Source organism: Eublepharis macularius, chromosome 12 (assembly GCF_028583425.1).
Source record: "Eublepharis macularius isolate TG4126 chromosome 12, MPM_Emac_v1.0, whole genome shotgun sequence".
Taxonomy (NCBI): domain Eukaryota; kingdom Metazoa; phylum Chordata; class Lepidosauria; order Squamata; family Eublepharidae; genus Eublepharis; species Eublepharis macularius.
Window position 1 is genome coordinate 66969939 of NC_072801.1, and position 20315 is coordinate 66990253.

Here is a 20315-nt window from a genome sequence, read left to right on the forward strand (position 1 = left end):
ACAAATTTAGAAAAGTCTCATCCTTGTGATGTTGTAGAACAGCTTCTGTAATTAGTTGTAGTGAAGGTGAGCCTCTAGATGTAAGCCCGTTTCATGTTAACCTTCCTCAGAAGTCTCCTCAGAAGACTTCCTCAGAGTGTCCGAAGTTGTCTCCGACTTGGTTACAACTCATCATTTACATAGGAAGCAAGCCAGTTCAATAGCCTAGTTTGAGCAGAGAGATGGGTGTGATGTGTACACATGTTCGCTGTTGAGGTTTTACAGGTTTGTTTTTTTTTAATTTACTGACAAAATGTATATCCTGCCTGTCCGCCCAGTCAGGGCCCCCAAGGTGGTTGCTTGACTTGACAAAGTAGCAAGAATAAAAGAATTGTCACATTGCATAACTTAGAGTGCAATTTTGGGTGCTTCTTTGTTAAGGTGGACTCTGTTCTAACTATGGAAAACTGAATTCCAGTTGACCTCCCTCCCACACACACAATTTTTGTCAAGGGGACCCCATTGTGGAAGAATCAGGAAGGGGAAGGGGAGAATAGCTTTGGATGAGCCATTCTCCTGAGTTCTGTGGGATGCTCTGATTGGTCAGAATAGCAAGTAGGCGTACTTTGGGTCTCCTGACCCCTTTTGTCCCCACAGATGCGCCTCGTACTCCTCAAACGTGGCTCTCGACAACCTTTGTACCTGACACTGCTGACCCAGGACCTGCGGCTCTTTGCCCTGTACGAGAAGGTGAGGGGGGCTGGTACCTGGCGGAACAGCACCGTTCCTACACAAGGTGCCACCCGAGTGAGATTTTCACTTGCTTTTGTTCTCCTCTCCCTCAGCTCTCAGAGAGGATCCAGAAACTGCCTGTCTCTCTTCCTTTGCTGCTGCAGCATTTGTTGGGATGCCTGGAGCAAGACCACGGGCTGGAACTGGTAGCTGTGGCCTTCGCATCTCTCTGGGCCAGCAGAGATGGTGAGATGTGTGAAAGGTTGAGGGGGCGGGCTTTGCAAGGGGAATGTTCACCTGAGCTGTTGTTTGGCTGGCTCTGCACCAGAGGTGGTTGCACCGTAGCATCTCACGAGTCATCCTTGGGGTAGCCAGAGTTTCCTTTAGAGGATTCTTGTTGTTGTGCCCGTTACAGGATTAACTGAGCGAGATCTGTATGCTGTCCTGGCTACATGGAAAGAGCTGAATGGGGCCGACATAAACCTGGAAGAAGCCATTCTTGCTGGGAGACGTTCTGGAATCTACCCTATGGCTCCCTTCTTGGACTTCCTCCGGAGCCTGAGGGGGTGAGCAGTTCATCTTTGGGTTCTCTGGGGGGTGCCCGTGCCTCACTTTGTGTGAATTAACTCTTGGTTTGCGGCCACCACAAGACTTTGGGATAACATATCCGCTGGGAGTACCATGTTTCCCAACCTCCTCAAGATTGCCTCACAGAGGGCATCTGTCCTAATGAGTTTGGTGATTTGATTTATTTACAGTGTATTTCTAAACTCCCTTTACTTCAACTGTTTACAAGGCAGTTTGCAAACAGAAATACAAGCAGAAAAGACCCGTTGAAAGAGCAGTTTAGTAAAACTATATGGAAGTCATTGTTAAAGTCTCCAACTTGATGGAAGAAAAAGGCCACTTTTTGTTTTCCTTTGAAAAGTGACTGGCGAAGATTCACAGGCTGTGCTCCTGCAAGATGCCTGTATAACTCTGGAGCCACCACAGGAAAAGCCCTGCTCCTGTCAAAATATATTCTTAACTCAAAGATGGGACTTGGAGCAGGGCCTCAAGGGCCCCGGACTGCAGGCTTCACTCAAAGGTGACGGTGGTACTGACACTGGCCAATTGGGATTTACTACTGCAATCCCCCACTATGAAAGTGGAATGAAATATAATCCTATTTAATGCTTGAAAGGAAAGGCTGTTGGCTGCGAGGGAACTGGGTTAGTCATTCTGCCGTTTCCCCACAGCCTCCTTGCGGCATGTGGCTCTCCAGCAGAACCCCCTGGCTCCCGGCTGCATCTCTTTGGTACCCCCTTGAAGACGGCGGTGGAAAGGCGTTACCTGAAAAAACCAGGCTTGGCCCACACAGCTCACGTGCTTTTGGCAGGTAATCGCTAGTTCTCATTTTGTCAGTTGGGGGAAATGGTATATGTAAGCCGCACCACCCTACCCTATCCTGTGGGAGTCTCCAGTCTTCTCCTTTTTGACTGGCTAAATCTCATCCGGCTGACAGTTCCAGGAAAGGGTCCATGGTTGGCAGTAGTAGAGCAGCTGTCTTGGTGTTTTCTCTCATGCAGCTCACTGGTGGAAACTCTCAGACCCAGATGGTTCCAGGAGTTTCCGGAACTGTGAGGCAGAATCTTTGTCAGCTCTTCCCTATCACTTGGTAAGCGAGAAGGCACTCACAAGAAACACCTTTGGGGTCAAGGCAGCACTCGCAAGGGATGAGGAATCTGCATGGCTGCCATGTTTATGTCATAGCGGGGCACTAATGCAAGATCTGTTGCTTTGGGTGGCATCCCGAGCACCTGCGTTCTTTCTTTTTATAAAAAACAAAACAAAGAAAAACTGTGTTTCTATCCCTCATGGATACACAAGAGAAAAATGGAAAAGGCTTGGGAGCAGAGAGGGTTTGTGCAGATAAGGGTTTCAGGACAGGGGAGTAATGGAGGCCTTGTAGGTGTCTTCTCAGAGTACAACTCCTTCCTCCATCAGGTCCAAAGTGGCTGTCTCAGCAATCTGGCTTCTCTCCTGACTGACCTGAGAGTCGTGAGCGCTCATGTCCGGCTGCGTCTCCTCCCCTCCCTCTCTGAAGCTTATGCGCTCTATGGTAAGCCGCTGCTACCCCTAGCGTCTGTGAGGGGAATTGCAATGTGTACGTTTTTTTATTTATTTATGTTCTTTATAGTCTGCCTTTCTCACTGAGACTCAAGGCGGATTACACAGTGTGAGCCAGTACAGTCCATTTCAGAGTCATGTCAATAAATAGTCTAAGAGGGTCACTCTCTCCTGGCTCAGATAGGAAATTTCATGCTGGGATTTGGGGGCTGATGATTTAGTGGGCCAGGATATAGCAAAATAGTTAAAATAAAGAGATCATCTTGGTTCTTTGTTGGCCTAGTGACAGCATAACTCATCCAAACAGTCTCAACATTTGTTAGGACTGAATTTCGACTGTGTAAATCGTAATGTGGTTTGGAGTTGTGCCAAATTTTGCTGCTCGAGGCCCATGTTGTATGCCGGGGGGTGAAAACGTTCACTATGTCACCTTTGTAGATTTCGTTATTACACAAGTTCTGAGAGAACTGGATATTACTCATTAGAGCTCCATACTGTATTTTGGAAGCGTGTTTCCTTTTTATAAAAGGCTACAAGATGTCGCTGCCGCCACCTCTGGAATAGTAGAGAAATTGCAGCCGAGGGCATTGCTGCTCCCTGTTGGTTCTAAAAGATAATAATCACTGGTTTGGGGGAACAGTGGAATAAAGGCTAGTGTTAGTCATTACTGCATAATCTTTCTCTTTTTTTAAAAAAAATGAATAACTAGTTAAACTTAAGCTAACCAAGACGGACCATTTGCCAAGCATCCTCCCATTTCCACTCACCTAAATCTTTACCCTGACAGAGGCTGCCATTGGCTCAGAGCGCGACGAGACCGTGGACTCTTTCCGTGACTTCTTGCAAAGGAACATGGGGCTGCTTTCCCAGAATCCTTCGCTGCTTCTGCAACAGGCAGCAAATGAGCCGGATTCCTCAACACTCTCTTTGCAAGCCCAGGCTGAGCTTTGCAGAGACGGAAGACATTTCCTGAAATGGATTAACAAACCCCAGGAAGCCCAAGAAAACATGAGGTAATTTTGTAAGGGTATCACTATGGAGATGATTTTTACACACACCATAGACATTCTGACCCTGTATTTTTTCCTTCTTCCAATGTCCACCAGCCTCGTACTGAATCTGCCAGCCACCCCTTCCAGTGCCTCAGTTTCCCCCTCTGGAAGCCTGGCTGCTGTGGGCACCGCTGAAGGAACCCTCCACCTCTTGGATATGGAGACTGGGCAGGTAAAACTGTTGGTTTGATTTGTGCCATTTATCAATACCCCTTGCTAGAGTTGCTTAGGGTCTGGGACTGGTAATGTTCCTCAGTAGCCACTATTGGAAATAGAGCGATGGATGTTTGGGCTGATCCACAAAGGAAATTCTAATGTCCCTTCAACCCCCCAACCTTTCTCTCCCCACAATCTAGGAACTGAAGTCCTTGCTGAGTGCCTGTGATGGAATCTCAGCCTGTGTGTTCCTGTCAGAGACGTCTGTCTGTCTCGGGGCCTTCAATGGATGCTTGGAGCTTTGGAGCGTGAGGGAAGGATGCAGGTAGGTCCTTCAGATGGTGGTCAAAATCCATTTTACAGACTGCAGGGTGGCAACAAAGCAGTTTTCAGCTGAGGCAAACTGGAAGCTAGAGGGACCAGGCACGAGGTGGGCGGAAGCAAAATGGCTGCCATCTTCCATGGAATGATAGGGTTGGAAGGTTACCAAGCGTACAGATTTGGTTCTCCCTGATGCTGGTGATGGGAAAATTGGCTATCTGTGTGCTGGTTGTCACTATTCCAAATGGCAGACCGGGATCAGAGCAGGTGGCAAAATCCAGAATGACCGTGACAGCTCAATTGCCTGCTCCTGTTCTTCTGATTCCCTTCTCTCCCACTTATGGCTTAGTGATGCTGTGTTAAATTAAGTGAGTGCGGCCTCCGATCATTAATTTCTCATTCCATTTGTAGGCTTATGGGCATGGACGCTCACAAGGCCCAAATCACCGACTGCTGCATTGATTCTGACCTCAGACTGTTAGCTACCGTCTCATTTGATGGTTACCTCAAGGTATGAGCCTCTCTTTCCCCCCTTCTTTCAAACTCGCTGGAGTTGAGATCTCTTTCAGCTTTCTGGGGTTGCCGCCTGGATAATGTTCACATGATCAAGTAGTCACTGGAGGCCACCCCAGGGCTCATTGCGGCCTTAGTGGAACAGTCCGTGGAATCTGGAGATGAAGGAAAAAGACTCCAAGCCTTCTGCCTGGTCTAATCTAAGCTGGACCTGGATTTGGGAAACCCGTGTACCACTGACTGATTCTTTGGCTTCGGCAGAGCTGTCCTCCCCACCCGTAGCATGGGAAGAATTGAAGTCGTGATTGTCCCCCTAAGGGGCTGCTAACACAATAGTATAGCAGTAACGTAGTTTGCAGGAACACAGAACAGTAATGTCTTTTCTTGACAAGGTTCATTCGTGGGAACGTCTGCCCCCCCCCGAACAGTAACGTCCTCTCTTGACAATGTTGGTTAGTTGGTGTATTTGCCACCCAGTCTTCTGCGAACAAGGTTCTTGTCACTTCTCACAGGCACAGGGCTGCCTTCTCTTGGCATCTTAAAGTGTAAAAATAGTTAAGGAAACATCAACCTGTGTGTGTAGAAAGTGTTGGTCTAAAATATTGAGCTAGCAGTGTGCATTTTTTGTGTGGGGAACCTCAGTGATACGTAGTTGCGATAATGTAGGTCTCTGGTTTTCTTTTCCAGCTCTGGGAGTCCGCTCATGGTCATTTGACACGGGAACGAGACTGTTCACATCCGTTGAACTGTGCAGCCTTTCACCCTGTGGGACAGGCGGTGGCCACAGGAGGCTGGGATAGAACTGTCACCGTTCTGGACGTGCAAGATATGAGCGTGCTCTCGGTGAGAAAGGGAAAAGTTCAAAACGGCATGGGGTAGTGGTTGTGTGGCGGAGATTTGTGGGGTGTTCATGAACACAAGGGCAATGGAAATGGGGAGATTTTGGATTATTTTCAAAGGAGGTATCTGGAGCTGTCGTTTTCTCGACTCAAATCCTCTTCTGCAGGAGCTGAAAGGCCACGATGCCTCCATCCATTGCATTACCTTTTCCCCGACTGGCAACGTTTTGGCAGCTGGGACTCTGGTTGGAACCGTTTGTCTCTGGTCGTGGAAGGAATCTGTGGCTTTGGGCACTTTCTCAGCTCACTCTGGCTATGTCGCTGCTGCTCAGTTCCTCCCAGGGGGGAAGCTTATCACTGGCGGAGAAGACTGTAAGGTACTGTTCTGAACAGCGATTGAACCAACTTCAGGATTAAGAAAAGAATCAGAAGCCCGAGGGAGGAGGAGCTAAAATCTTGCATTGTCGGGTTCATTCTGGGTCAGCACTTTGTTGTGCCCATTTGAAAAAAAAATTCTTCATCCACTGGGCCAGCCAGGATGCATCAGTTAGGTGGCCTGGATAAAAATGTTCTGTCCTTTTGAATAGAAGCATTAATGTGTGTCAGTGGGCGCTTGGACCTTTTCACGGCATAGAGGGAAATGATAGCACCTAGTAAATAACATCCCATTTAGTCTCTGTTGAAGGGACAGAACATTTTTTCTCCAGGCCAGTTGGTAACCTGAACGCCACTCAAGAGATTAGGATACATCATTTCGGTTTTGATGCTTGCCAGATAGTGAGGAGAATAGATCCAGTGGCTCAACAGCCACAACTCCACAAATATGGACCTAAGAGGCCATGTCCCTATAACGTTATAATTAAGCAGATATAAGGGAATGGCAGAATGGGGGTAGTGCATTAGAGTAACGCAACAGCAGCCTGGGACAGTAGAAATCTGTCTCTGTGTTGGCCAGTGGTCCTTCCTTGGGTCTGGTCTAACAGATCCCATGTGATCTGCATTGCAGGTCCAGGTTTGGGAAGGCCACTCAGGGCAGCTCTGGAGCACCTTGCAGTCCCCCGCCCTTTCCCCAGCTCTCTGCATTGCCCCAAATCCTGATGGTAGTCGGCTCGCGGTTGGGCACCACTCTGATGACGTCTGGGTCTACCACCAGCCGTGGCGTAAGTGACCAGCATGAAGCACTTTGGGGGATAGATGGGGAGTGCGGGGGGTACTTCTATGGAGGACTGGCCTTGGAAGCGCTGAGACTTTCTTCCATGTAGATCTTCTCTCTCCCCCATAGGCTCAGGCTTTGACCCAACTCACTGCAGAGCGAACGGAGTGGCTGTCTGCAGCCTCGCCTGGTTGGACAACCTCCTTCTGGTTGGGGGCAGTGATGACGGCTCCCTGCGTGTCTGGAACACCACAGATCTCCAGCCCTTGTGCCTTCGAAAAATTCAGGGTCACGACAGAGCTGTGACAGGCCTTGTGGTCTCCAAGAACTTGATGGCATCGACTTCAGGTGACTTGAAGAAGCTGCAGCGGAGTAATTGAGGGGAACACAGAGGGGGAGCTTCTAGGTACTGCTTCTCCTGGGGACCTCGACCAGAAGCAGCAAGAGGTTGGAATAAGCAGTCACACTTTTTCCCAAACGTGAAAACGTCCTTTTTATCTTAGCCCAACTGTGTGTTAGTTCAAGGCGGGAATAAACTCACAGCACAAAGAAGAAACTATGTAGTGCATGTTAGGGCATACTTTGTCAGGCAGTGGTAATTGATGGCTCCAGGGCCATATCCTGGGCCAAGGAAGGCTGGCGGCTGCCCCTGCTACCAACCACTACTGTTGATTCTCAGCCCCCCTATCTCTTCTCAATAATTTAACTTGCTGTTGTCTCCACCAACTTAGCGTTTTCTGGGTCATCGCTTCCTTTGCAACCCAGGAATTGGTAGAAACTTAAAGGACAGTTGCTAAACAGACTCTTCCCTGGTCCCGCACCCTGTCTTGGCAGAGTAGCCCTTAAGCAATGTGGGGGTTGGCTTTGAGACTCCCGAGGAGGCTATCCTGGTGACTGGCCCGTGTGAAAAACGTGTGCTGTTGTTACGTGACTAGAGAGCTGGAATGCCACATGGGGGCAAAGCACGGGGGCCTGGAGTGCACTGTAGTAGACACGTTTGTGAGGGCTGTCTTTTGCCAAGTGAACGGGTGACTACTGGGCTACCATAGTTTACCACCCTGGTGTTCACCTGTGATGTAGTTTTCTCGGTCTTTAATTCCAAGATCAATCTTGGGATTCTTTTGAAATTAATAAACAGGAAGGGAGCCACATACAGAATGTCTTTCCTTTACCGCTGAGTTAATTTTAGCCATATTGAGTATCTGGGCTGAAAGTAGAGGATTTCCAGATTGGACACGGTGGCTTCCAGTCTGGCATGGTCCAATAATCTCTCTCTCCAGACCGTACTGTCCAATGAAGCCTGTGGCTGGAAAGAGGAGCTGCGGCATGCAGCCTCCGAATGCCACAGGCTGGGGTCCCTGCTGCCTCTGGCTCCTGCTCATGAGTAGAGGAAGGCAGGTGTTTCAGTCCTCCAGATGCTCCCATCTTCTTCCCCTCCTCTTTTCCCCCTTCCAGAGGATTTCACTGTCCGGCTGTGGCTCACAGAGACCCTGAGACCCGGCCCCGCTACAGTCGCCAGCATCTCCCCACTCGCTGTCCTTCAGGGTCACACGGCTGGGGTGACCTGCTGTGCCTTCAGCCCTGATGGATGCTACCTTGCCACTGGAGGCAAAGACCGGGTAAGTCAGTAATACTGGTGGAGCTTAGCGCTACGGTGGGTCTCCTTGGCTGCCTGTTGGAGGTGTCTCAGTGTCCCATGACATTGGTCAAGCTTCCCTGAAAAACAGTTTGCCCACTACTTTTAATCATCTTCTGCATGCAAGCAGCTCTATATAGCAATGTTAGGAGTGGTTTTGAGGCATGCTTGTGGTTCAGATGTGGCAAGGGAGAAGCCAACAAGGTGACAAGTGCATGAGAATATGCCCCATCCTCTGCTGTGGGTGGGTGTTCCTTGGCTGACAAGTTGATGTTGAAAACATGAGTGTAAAAACGGTGACAGCCACTACTTTAGGGACGGGACAAGAAGAGACTGCTGCTCTGCCTAAGCAACAGCAGGGGGCAGCTTTTAGAGTTTCCAGCTTCATAAAAGCCCAAGAATGCTGTGGATAAAGATTGCCAGGCTAGGGCTGGAGAGGCGTGGGTTCAAATCCCCTCTTTGACATGAAGCTGGCAGGGTGAACTTGTGCTGTTCCCATACTCTGAGCCTAAACAGCCTTATAGGATTGTGGGAGGACAAAGACGGGGACTGGGAAGTCAGTTGCTGCAGTTCATATTTACTGTATTTTGGTATGTCCTTGATATTGACTGTACGGATATCACACTGTATAATCCGCCTTGACTCTCAGTGAGAAAGGCAATAAATAAATAAATACCTACCTATCTACCTACATACATAATACATTTACTTCATTTATCATCCACCTTTCTTGTTGAGACTTGAGTCGGATAATAGTCGATGCTAATCATAAGAACCTTCAAGGTAATAATAATAAATGCTTCTCTGTTCACAGGCCTTGTTTCTCTGGGATGTAAGGGACCCCTCCCAGAAGACCCCTTCCCTCTGGCGCTCCCTGCCTTTCTGCCACCAAGACTGGATCTCCGTCTGTGCCTGGACAGGTCCCACGCTGGTGCGTTTGGGTGATCGAGTGTTCCATGTTGGTGGGCCTGTTGTGCAGGGGGGAATCCCAGAAGTAGAAGAGGGACCGAAGAAGCTCGCAGCCTTGCCCAGCTGATAGAATCACCCACTTCTTTGCCTGTCTGTCACAGCTGATATCCTGGCCTGAGTACCAGGTGTCACGAATGGGGATAGCTCCTTGTTGAATCAAGCAAGCAAACCTTTCCAAAATGGCGCCCGACTTTCCTGCTTCCTGCTGTCTTTTGGCAACCCCACCCTGTTATTTTATGCAGCTGTCGTCACTGTGTACCCTTGAGCATAGTGTTAAGTCAGGCTGCCGCATGCTTAAAACTGCTCCCCTGAGACTTGCCAAGGAGGAACTGAGGTGGGGGGAGAGGGCACTGCTATTTACAGAACTCATCCCCTTTCCTGCTTCATTCTCCTCATTTTTAACTTACCATCCAATTTGGCCATTCTCCAAACAGCTTTCTGGTTCCAATGACTGCACTGTTTGTCTCTGGGATCCTCTAACTGGCAAACGCCTCCGGGTGTTCCTTGGGCACCAGAGCCCCATCTGTGGAGTTACAAGTGAGGTAAGAAGGCCCCCTGGGGCTGTTGATGAGAGAAGGTGCAACTTTAATTCTTTCCTTCCCTGCATTGGCCTGAAGCACCTTCCTTTTCTTCAGACAACAATTCTGCAAAATGCTTAGGCTTTGGCTTTTTGGTGAGTTCTAAAGCCTAAGCTTTGGTGAGTTCTAAAGTTTCGGGAGGGGGAGAAGGCACTGATTTCTGCATTTCTACACATGGTATGATTTGGAATGGCTTCTGAACGCCTAATAGCAGGGATGCCCAACCTTTTTGAACCTGTGGGCACATTTGGAATTCTGACAGTGTGGTAGGTGCAGCAACAAAATGGCTGCTGCAGGAGGTGGAGCCAGCCACAAAATGGCTGCCACAGCTTACCTTCCATCACACAGTGAAGATCCTTGTGCTGTGGAAGCAGCTTCTGCCAAAGCAATGCCTTTAAAAAATCTGCATACCTAATCAAATCTCCATGGCCAATAAGAAACACTGCTCGGTAAAAAACCCACCTGGCCACACCCACTTTCTAAAAACACTTGACAGGTACAAGGGAAGGTGTTGGTGACCACCATTGTGCCCACAGGTACCACGTTGGGGACACCTGCCTTATAATTTATTGGAGAAATTCCATCACTTTTGCTACTCCTTCTAGTCTCTGGTTTTTTGGCCTTGTTCCCCGGTCTCTGTGCCCTACATTCCCTGAGGTCCCCTCTGACATTCTTGAACAAAAAGAATTCCTGGCTCCTTGAACCACATAAGGGTTTCTGGAGCAAAACCTCTTACAAAGAACCAGTTTGTTGTAGTGGTTAAGAGCAGCGGGACTCTAATCTGGAGAAACGTGATTGATTCCCCACTCCTCTACTTGAAGCCGGCTGGGTTTCCTTGGGTCAGTCACAGCTCTCTCCGAGCTCTCTCAGCCCCACCCACCTCACAGGATGATTGTTGTGAGGATAATAATAACACACTTTATAAAATGCTCTGAGTGGGTGTTAAGTTGTCCTAAAGGGTGGCATATAAATAGAATGTTGTTGTTGTTGTTGTTGTTGATAAAACTAGGTAGGACTTTTCCACAAAAGATCTTTAACTGGTACTGTTTAGAGTGCCACATCTAATTTTCTTTGGTACCAGGGAAGTTTGACTCTCTTTTTAAACTCATCCTCATGTCTCACTTGTTATGGCAGAGTGATCATGTGATCTCCATGGACAGGGAAGGGATGCTGTTGGCATGGGACCTCCAGGGAGTGGAGAAAACCCGGTTCCTGGCTCATCCGGGTCGGGCCAACCACTGTGCAGGCTTCAGCGACCAAGGTAAGATAAACTTCCTCTTTCTGCTTCAAAATTGTTTTGGAAGCCTGGAAAAGGGCTCTGACACTACTGCCCTGCCATGCGTACAAATCTGAACTCTACATGCCCTGTCATGCATAGTCTGTAGTAGCAAAATAGTAGAGAGTCCAGTAGCACCTTTAAGACTAACCAACTTTACTGTAACATAAGCTTTCGAGAACCACAGCTCTCTTCGTCAGATGCCGAAGAGAACTGTGGTTCTCGAAAGTTTATGCTACACTAAAGTTCTACAACTCTCTACAATCAACAATAAACACAGGTCACGTTATTATTGATTGGCCTTGCTAAGCTGATACAAGTTTCTGCCGGAGACCTAAGTATCAACCAGATATCGGCGTAATATGTATGCAGTTCCAAGTAGCGCCATCTTTTGCAGTTGTGTAGGTTTTGCAGTTTTTCCATTTGGATTGCAAAGTGTTTCGAGATGGTTCCACGTGCCCCGATGACAATGGGGACTACTGTTGCATTCTTCTTCCATAGTCGGGTGGTTTCTGTTGCCAGATCTCTACATTTGATCTTGTTCTTTTTCTTCGACGATGATGATGCGTACAGATCCCAGAGTGTGCCAATGTTTGGATTTGTTCAGCTTAAGGAGCTCATATTGCTGATGAGCATTAAGAGCTGCTTGAACAGCAGAAACAATGTCTTCAGTTTGCTGGCCATCAAGCAATTTATTTTTTTATTTATGACATTTTTGTCTCAAGTTTCTGCCCAGTCAAGGACACCAGGACAGCAATTCAAGAAGCCTTTAATCTGCAGCTCTCTTAAACCATCACAAGCTGCTGCTTTCAGTAGCTATAGAGTATGCGATGTTTAGTTTAATCAGCCAGCAGAGTTGCTGGGAGCTCTCCTGTAAAGCGCCTTGCTGTGCTGTAATCAAGCAAACGTTTGGAAAGTTTACTTTAATTTGCAGTCTTTTCTAAACATGAAACTTAATGTCCTTAAAGCAAAGATGAGGAGACAGGTTTTTGAAGTGGGGAGGAATGGCCTTTCAAATGAAACAGCCTCTCTCCTCTGTCTTCCTACCAGTTTGAAGTCATCCTTGTTTTCTTTTTGGCAGGGGAAAAAGTATTTATGTTGGCTGCGGCTGGTTCTGATGGGACAGTGAACCTTTGGAAGCCCCTGACGGTAAGAGATGGGGAAAAGAGTTGACGATGTATAGGAAGTAGCCCTTTCTACTGTTGCTCATTGTTGGGGACATCCCTAGATAAACGTCTTTGTTTCATTTTTCTTTAAAGTTGCCATTCCCATTACCAACAACACACATAAAATTTGGGGCGGGGGGCAGGGACCGAGCTGTAGTTAAATTTTTTAAAAATTATTCAACCGTTGATAGAAACCCTATGCATTTCAGGCTATACAATTTTTCTTTTTGGGGTAAACCTTTATGAACTCTTCTTTCTCCCTACCCACAAAATCTTGAGGTTGTCATTCATTATATAGGTTAGCAAAAATGCAATTATGCTTAGTTTCCTGCTTTAAGGACATGCAAACCCCTTCAGTAAAGAAGCACGCTAATAAGGGCACAGTCCAGGCAAACTTACATTCTTTTTTCGTCCCGTTCAAATTTGGGAAGCTGCTTTGCTCTGCCTGAAAATGTTTGGGCTGGATCCTTTGGACCTGTTCCATCTGCTGTAGCGCAGCGGTTGGGCTGCAAATCAGCTCTCTGCTGGTTTGAATCCCGCTAGTGCCATGAGCTCTGCAGGTGGCCGTGGGTAAGCCACTCCTCTCAGCCTCAGCTCCCCGGCTGTACTTGGGGATAATAATAAACCTGACTATGTTCACCGTTCTGAGTAGGCGCTAACCTGTCTAGAAGAGTAGTATATAAGCATACAGTTGTTAGTGTTATCATCACAGATGCTTTACTCAGAGAATAGCTAGGAACAGAAAAGGGAAGGAAGAATGCTTGTTTTTCAAAGCAATTGTGGGATCGTTCCCATAAAGGATCCCTGTTTCCAGCCCCTGCCTAATAAATACTATCTCTGTGGGTATTTTTCCCCGTCCATGGTGGCTGCGTGGAGCCATTGAAGTGCTGGTCAAGACAAAGTGGCCAAGATGGCTTTGCTCAGCTGTTTCCTCCACCGCGCCCCAAACCCTGCATTCATGTTACCCTTTCTTTCTGATTGACAGATGGAGCAACCCCAAGTCCTTTCTGGACATTCTGGTGCCGTTTGTGGGGCTGCTGTTTCTTCAGCATCTTCCTCTTTCCTGACCATAGCAGAAGACAAAACAGCCCGGCTGTGGACCCTTCGCAAGAAGGACGGTTAGTAGCCCGGTCGCTTACACAAATCCCCTCATGAATTTGCGAAAAGGGCGTAGCTCAGCGTTCCTTGCAGAAGGTCCTAGGTTCGATCCTTGGCATCTCCAGTTGAAAAAGATCTTGGGTAGCAGGGCTGGAGAAGTTCTCTGCATGAGACCAAAGTCTGCCAATGAAAAAAAGACACTGAGGTAGACAGCCTAAAGGGTGGACTCGAAATCATCTTCCCATGATCATATGGAAACAGACTGAGGGGGGCATTAGGGGTTATGCCAGCAGACTGAGGGGCTCGAGGGTTTCCAACCAGCTGGCAAACTGTAGAAGACTTTCCCTGGGGGACCCTCACTGGTGACATCACTCCCTGTGCAGCCGGAAGTAATGTCAACATGTTTCATGGACGTTATATCATTTGGGCAGAACTCTATGATTTTTTGTCCAAATGACATCATTTCCAGGTACACGAGGAGTGGTTTGTGTATTGAAATGCTGCTTGTCCCCCACCCCCACCCCGCATTTTGCTGCCATTTGTCTCCCTCTGACCAGCTGAGTGGCAGTGGGAAGTGCCCACTGGCAGTGAGGGATCCCCCACCACCAGTGGGGGCATGTAAGTGGACTGAGGGGGCACTGGAATGGTAGAGAGAGTCTTCAACTGAAGCATACAGGTTGCCTTGTTTGAATTACCTGGAAGAATTTTACTGCATCTGCTTATCGATAATTAAACTTGGTTCTGCTTGTTTTTTTAAGTTTTGGGGAAGCAGTAGGAAAATGAATAAATTTGTGAAATGTACCACAGAGTAATCTCCCTTCCATTTTTTTAAAAAAATGTTTTCTCTTCATGGCAGTGGAGAGTGCCCTCAAGTCATAGCTGACTTGTGCCGACCCCTGATGGGGCTTTTATGGCAAGAGGCTAGGTGGCTTGCCATTGCCATTGCTGTGGCAACCCTGGTCTTCGTTGGAGGTCTCCCCATCCGATTATTAACCAAGGCCGACCCTGCTTAGCTTCTGAGATCCTGTTATCCAGGTCAGGGCTTCATAGGCTGTATATATATGCCATCAAACCCAGCTCTTTTTCCCCTCAAGGGAATAGATGGTGGCTTCATAGGCTGTATATATATGCCATCAAACCCAGCTCTTTTCCCCTCAAGGGAATAGATGGTGGCTAAGATAGGTGTATCAGCACATCTGTCCACTGTTCACACAGTTAGAACTATCAGCCATCGAACCTGTCTGTTTGATATTTTGGCCAATGGTTTTGGCATTGGCTTGTTTGTTAAATGAATAAACCAGGTATTTTGGGTCACAGAACTTAGGATTTTTCTCCCACCTCCAGTTAGCTACATGCTGTTGTCCATTAGATTCCACCACCAACATAGTCTTCTAAAACACACTAGACTCCGCCCCTTGCCATTCACAGGCTCCGCCCCAATAGAACATATGCTTTTAAAATCACAAATTGATAAAACAGTCGCTTGTTCCCTGGCAGGTGGTGTCAGAGGTTTCCCACAGCACTGCGGGGTTGTCACAGCTGTGGCCTGGTCCCCTGAGGGGGAGTTTGCTGTGTCTGGTGGGGAACGTGGAGATCTGATGCTGTGGTGGGAAGGCAAGACTGCGGGGACGGCAAAGGTAATCAGTCATCAACGCACCTGGAGTAACTACTAACATGCTCCCTCTAGTGTATTAATGGAAAGAAGCAGGTTCCAGGGAGCTGGTGGTTTGATACCTGGTGGCTTGAATAGATGAGACACATTTTGGTATCTATGCTGGTCCAAAGCAACATCTGAAAACCAGAAAAAATACCTCTTCAAGGACCACTTAAAATAGCACAAGACAATGTGCAAGCTTTCAAGGTATTATAAAAGTACACGGCGAACTTTTTAAGTATACAGAGACGGCTGCGAGAGTTGTATGTGGAGCAAAATGGAAGATAGAATTTTGTCCAGATGTGAATGCATGGATGAACAAACGGCATGAATATGTGTCTGTGGCTAAACTAACTTCTTATAGGCACAACAGACCAACACTGGAATTTCAGGAAAAATGGAGATTTGATTATGTACTTGGAAATTAAGAAAAAAATAAGAATGGTTAATATGGACATAGACTAATGATAAAACTAAGGTTTTAAAATGTTGAATATAAAATGAGAAATATAAGGTTGAATATAGAATGTTAAATATAAAATTTTGGGCGTAAGTAATTGAGAGGGAAAGGAGTAATATTTTCTAATTTAGTTGTGCCATTATAGCTTGTCTAGCTTTTCTTTTACTATACTATATGTATATTATCTAAGCTTTTCTGTTGTCTTTTTCTTTTTAAATAAAATTTCTCTAAAAAAGTAACACAAGACAATGTGCAGGCTTTCAAGGTCTCCAGAACTCTTAATCAGGCTGGATGTTAAGCAAGAAATGTTTCAGAAAGGGGTGGGGGGAGGCATAACCTGTAGAATGCGAAGCAGATTTGCAAAGATAAAATGGGTGCCGGGTGGAGCAGCTGTCAGGTGACACCTCTGGCAACGAGAAGGAAAAACGGAAGCACATCTCTAAAAAGTGGTAGCTGATGAGATGTACTCAGTTGCTGTCTCCAAGTGGCAACACCAGAGAACGCAGTAATTGGTCAGTGATGCTGTTCTTTTCTCCCCACCTTCCAGGTTGGTTCGCACTGCATCAGCGCCTTGGCCTTCACCTCCGCCCACACAGTCCTGGTCGCCTCGGAGGGAATTAGCCTCTGGAACATAAACACCAGTGGATGCCATGACGAGACAGGCGGGTAAGGTCAGGCGAATCAGCCCCACCATTCTGGTAAATGTCCTTTCTCAGACCTAGGGAAACAAGAACGCTGCGGTCCAGCCCCCTGTCCCTTGAGGCTTAAATGCCCTCCGCCCTGGAACCTGCTTTGGCATGAGAGAGCTGAGCCTGGGGAGAAAGTGGCAGAAAAGCAAGTTTCCCCGAGCATTTGCAGAGTTCCCCTGGGCCAACTTTCAGGGAGCAAATGTTCATGGGCAACAGGTGGAGGGCAGATGAAAAGACGTTCTTCTCTGCCCACTGGTTAATTCATGGAACTTAGTCTTAAAAGGGGATCACTGCTTTTATAAAGGATGAGATAAACAGAGAACTGTTTCAGTGGCTGTTGGCCCACAATAGCGAAGCAGAACCTCCATGTTCAGGGACAATATATCCTTAAAACCCTACATCCCCCTGTATGAGCGTTCCCAATGCATCTGGCTGAGCCCAGCTTGACTAGTCAGCTCCTTGTTCTGAGGCCACCAGGGGTTCATCCATACAGCCAGCCCAAGAGACAGTCTCTTTGGTCAAAAAGCGTGACTGCCTGTACCCATAGATCCCCCTGCCTTAATTAATCTTACAATGCCTGTAATGTACTTCTAACCCCTGGTGCATATCTGTGGCACTAAAGTCTCTCCTTTGCACTTCCCCTTCCCATTGCTTAGTTTGACATATCGGAAGCTTCTGCAGCCGGCAGCAAAGGCTTCGGTGCTGTGTGCAGGAACGCCCAGTCCTGGTGGACCTGTAGTCCTGAGTCTGACTGATGGCGACCTCTTAGTCCTTAAGCCTCAGGACAAGAAGTTTTGGCACAACAAGTAAGTTGGAGAGAAGTGGCTCTTGGAAGAAGAGGGGGAAATATAGCCCTGCCTCAATGTTCTCTACTTTGGATCTTCTCGCTCTCCCAGGGAAAAAGATTCACCATGGAATATCGGTGATCATGTGTGTTTTGACCTCTATGCATCCGAGGAGGGTGTTCTTCACATCTGGGAATCCATGAAGATGCCTAAGTTGTTCAGGATGGTGAGTGGCGGCTACAGCTAGAAGCCAGGGATCCCACCCAAATATTTTGCTGAATCACTGCAGGCTCCTCCTTTCTGGCCGGTCCCTGCATCCAACTTCCTGGAATTCTGCTTACCTAAATTAGATCCTCAGTTTATGTAGCTTGTGGTGAAGCGATGACCTAAATTGAATTTCTTTTGTCTGTCACTGATGGTCAGCTGAAGAGACTTCCGTGGGGGAATCCCCGGCCAGGAGGGGCCGGATCTTTCCATTCCTCACCAGAGCTGTGCCCCCCTTTTTGTTTTTTAGAGTGTAACCCAATCGGGGGAGCTGAAGGATGAGCAGGAGTGGTGGGACTACATACCTTGGGAACCAAAAAATGCATCTGTCTGGATTACTGTTACACGGCTGGTGAAGGGTGAGGGCCTTTTTCTAACAGGGGACATGAGACATGCCTTGTTCCTATGAAAGAGATGCTTCTCCTAGAGCAAGATTTCAAGTTTGCTTTGGAAAACAAATTTGTAGTCCTCGTAGGGGAGACACGCAGACACTGTCTGCTTAAGAATCCCAAAGGAGTTTTTGTAACAGTCTGCCTTTGGGAATAAAGAACATGCACATTTAAAAGACGTTTGATGGTTAAATGTGAGGTCAGGTTTTCCTAAGCTGCAATGTCCTGAGTAATTGGGGAGACAGCTGGCACGTTTTAAGAACAGCTCTGTTTGCAGGACTGCAACGGGTGCCTGGCATAGCAGGGGTCAGCAAGAAGGGCACCTGGGTTAGTTGGTGGCAGATTTAGATTAAGGGCACTGGCCCACTTAAGGAAGGAAGGGGTGGGTAGAAGTGGGCAGAAGGGCTGGGTGCAATGTGCTTTTAACCCTTGCCTCCTTTCCTGACAGAAAAGTTCTTGTACTTCGCTGACTCTGAAGGCGCCTTGTGGACTCAGACCCGGCGGCCGCAAGAGGCGGAGGAGAATCAGGATGAGCTGTGGCAGCTTGACGGGTGGCAGAGGAGAAAGGTGAGGAGAAGGAAGCGGTTCTACCAGATTGGGGGAAGGGACCAGGCAGGGTTAGATTTTTGACAACTGGAACATAGTTTTAATCCTTCATCGCTTTGGGGCCTGAGCCTATTACGGAAACTTTCCCAGACTTCATTAGCTCTACTGATAGGCGAGGATTGGGGCGGGGACTGTGCGCAAAGATCCCACTTTCTCTGGTGGAAAAAACCACTATTTAATCCCATTTGGGGTGTAAGGAGAGCAACTCACTAGCCAATCTGGATCCATGGAGGGGCTGGAGAAGCCAGATGGGAGGGTGGAGAGAAGTAGTTAGTTAGGGTTTGTGTCTCTAGGGTGACAGGTCGAAGCAGTCCCATCTCAGGAGACTGGGGGAGATTTGGGTTGGTATGGCGTAGCGGTTGGAGACCTGGATTAAGATCTGGGATGGCTGGGTTCAAATATCTCACAGCCACGGAAACCTGCCAGGCGACTTTGGGCCTGTCACAGTCTCTCAGCCTAATTTACCCTCACAAGGTGGTTGTTGTAAAGGAGGGAGGAATAATGTGAAAAGCTGCTTAGGGTGCATTATCAGGCAGAAAGGCAGGATATAATTAAAACATAAAATAGGATTTTGCCTCCTGAGAAGCAGGCTGAAATAAATCCTTTGCTAGGATACTGTGGTGTCTTAAGAGTCTTAACTTCTGGGGAAAACGTGCCTGCTAACTGTTGTCAGCATGCCTAATTTATCAAGTGTGACATTATAAATGAATGGGCCCAGCAAGACTGTTAAAAGTTTCTATCCTCTTTTCTGAACCACCTAATTCCCCTATCATGAAGTAAATAAAAGTTACTATTCTTTTCCTGTTTCTCTCATGGATGTTTGTCTTACTACATTCACTTGGATTAAGTCTGTCAGGTTGAGGGTTGGGGGTAGGTACTATACTGGTCAAGTTTCCCGTCTTGCTACTCGTTTCACCATCTGTTAAAACCTCAACCTTCAAAATGATGTCCAGGCCAGTCTGCCTTCTGCTTTGCAGTGGGATTTGACTATGCTCCTTTGGTACCTAAAACCAGAGCATATTTTGCTCCGGAGCATACCTAAAAACTTAGCATATTTTTGACGGGCTAAACTTTGAGTGTTTGCAAAATTGTTTCCATACATGCCTCATGTTTAAAATCTGGGACTTCCTTCAACAGGGACTCAGGGTACCACAGGTGAGACCAGACAGTCTTTTCACCCTCCCACCATATGTCACTTCCCCGTTTACAGCAGTTTCAACTTTGTGTGTGTTCTTTAGATTCACGATGACAAAATCACAGCTCTCCACATCCTTGGAGACAAGATTGTAACGGCATCCCATGACCGGGATGTGAAGATCTGGGATGGCAGCACAATGAAACTGGTGAGTGACCCCCAGTGGGACTAGGCCTTTGGGAATACACCCCCCCCCCAGCTCCACTCTTTCCCTCCCTCACGGTACAGATGGCATTTTTAGGGTATCCCACCAGTGCAGCATAGGGACAACATGGGCACATGCCTCAGGGGCCTCCTGGAGACTGTGGCTTCCAGTGTTCTTTGTAGGATGTTACACATCAAGGAAGCCTCTGTCCTCTCTACCGTCTACACAGGGGGCTGCTGCAGGACCAAATCACCTGCCCAATAGCTGTTAGGGAAGGACAACCCCCTCTTCCTTGTGTGTTCATCCTTGGTTTCCCCCATTCACTTAGAAATCTGCCAACTCTTTTGGTCCCCTCATCCCAAGCATACCTTCTCTCCCCTGAGACCTACTAAAGTGGTACACCTCAGTCTGGGCAGTAAAATTACAGTCTGCAGCAGGGGACTCATACAGTGCCCATGTGTTTTTTTTTTAAATCCCTGCATGTAGAAAACTAGCACATCAGGAAGAAAGCTAGGTTATCGACCTAGTTTTTGATGCGCATGGGGGTTTTG

General features: G+C 47.6%; 1 protein-coding gene across 4 annotated transcripts in view; it reads left to right on the plus strand.

The window, feature by feature from the left end:
* Nucleotides 1-20315, plus strand: part of TEP1 (telomerase associated protein 1) — a 63074-nt gene that overhangs the window by 42004 nt on the left and 755 nt on the right. For all 4 annotated transcript variants that reach the window (XM_054992431.1, XM_054992430.1, XM_054992432.1 and 1 more), the window contains exons 29-55: nucleotides 637-729; nucleotides 825-957; nucleotides 1127-1277; nucleotides 1950-2089; nucleotides 2280-2368; nucleotides 2698-2812; nucleotides 3608-3833; nucleotides 3927-4044; nucleotides 4229-4353; nucleotides 4761-4860; nucleotides 5550-5705; nucleotides 5869-6078; nucleotides 6708-6861; nucleotides 6984-7202; nucleotides 8310-8473; nucleotides 9305-9421; nucleotides 9894-10001; nucleotides 11172-11298; nucleotides 12395-12462; nucleotides 13465-13597; nucleotides 15075-15214; nucleotides 16239-16357; nucleotides 17037-17186; nucleotides 17277-17391; nucleotides 17680-17788; nucleotides 18267-18385; nucleotides 19663-19767. In XM_054992431.1, coding sequence (XP_054848406.1) covers nucleotides 637-729; nucleotides 825-957; nucleotides 1127-1277; nucleotides 1950-2089; nucleotides 2280-2368; nucleotides 2698-2812; nucleotides 3608-3833; nucleotides 3927-4044; nucleotides 4229-4353; nucleotides 4761-4860; nucleotides 5550-5705; nucleotides 5869-6078; nucleotides 6708-6861; nucleotides 6984-7202; nucleotides 8310-8473; nucleotides 9305-9421; nucleotides 9894-10001; nucleotides 11172-11298; nucleotides 12395-12462; nucleotides 13465-13597; nucleotides 15075-15214; nucleotides 16239-16357; nucleotides 17037-17186; nucleotides 17277-17391; nucleotides 17680-17788; nucleotides 18267-18385; nucleotides 19663-19767 — 3603 coding nt within the window. The remainder of the gene's footprint in view (nucleotides 1-636; nucleotides 730-824; nucleotides 958-1126; nucleotides 1278-1949; nucleotides 2090-2279; nucleotides 2369-2697; nucleotides 2813-3607; nucleotides 3834-3926; nucleotides 4045-4228; nucleotides 4354-4760; nucleotides 4861-5549; nucleotides 5706-5868; nucleotides 6079-6707; nucleotides 6862-6983; nucleotides 7203-8309; nucleotides 8474-9304; nucleotides 9422-9893; nucleotides 10002-11171; nucleotides 11299-12394; nucleotides 12463-13464; nucleotides 13598-15074; nucleotides 15215-16238; nucleotides 16358-17036; nucleotides 17187-17276; nucleotides 17392-17679; nucleotides 17789-18266; nucleotides 18386-19662; nucleotides 19768-20315) is intronic.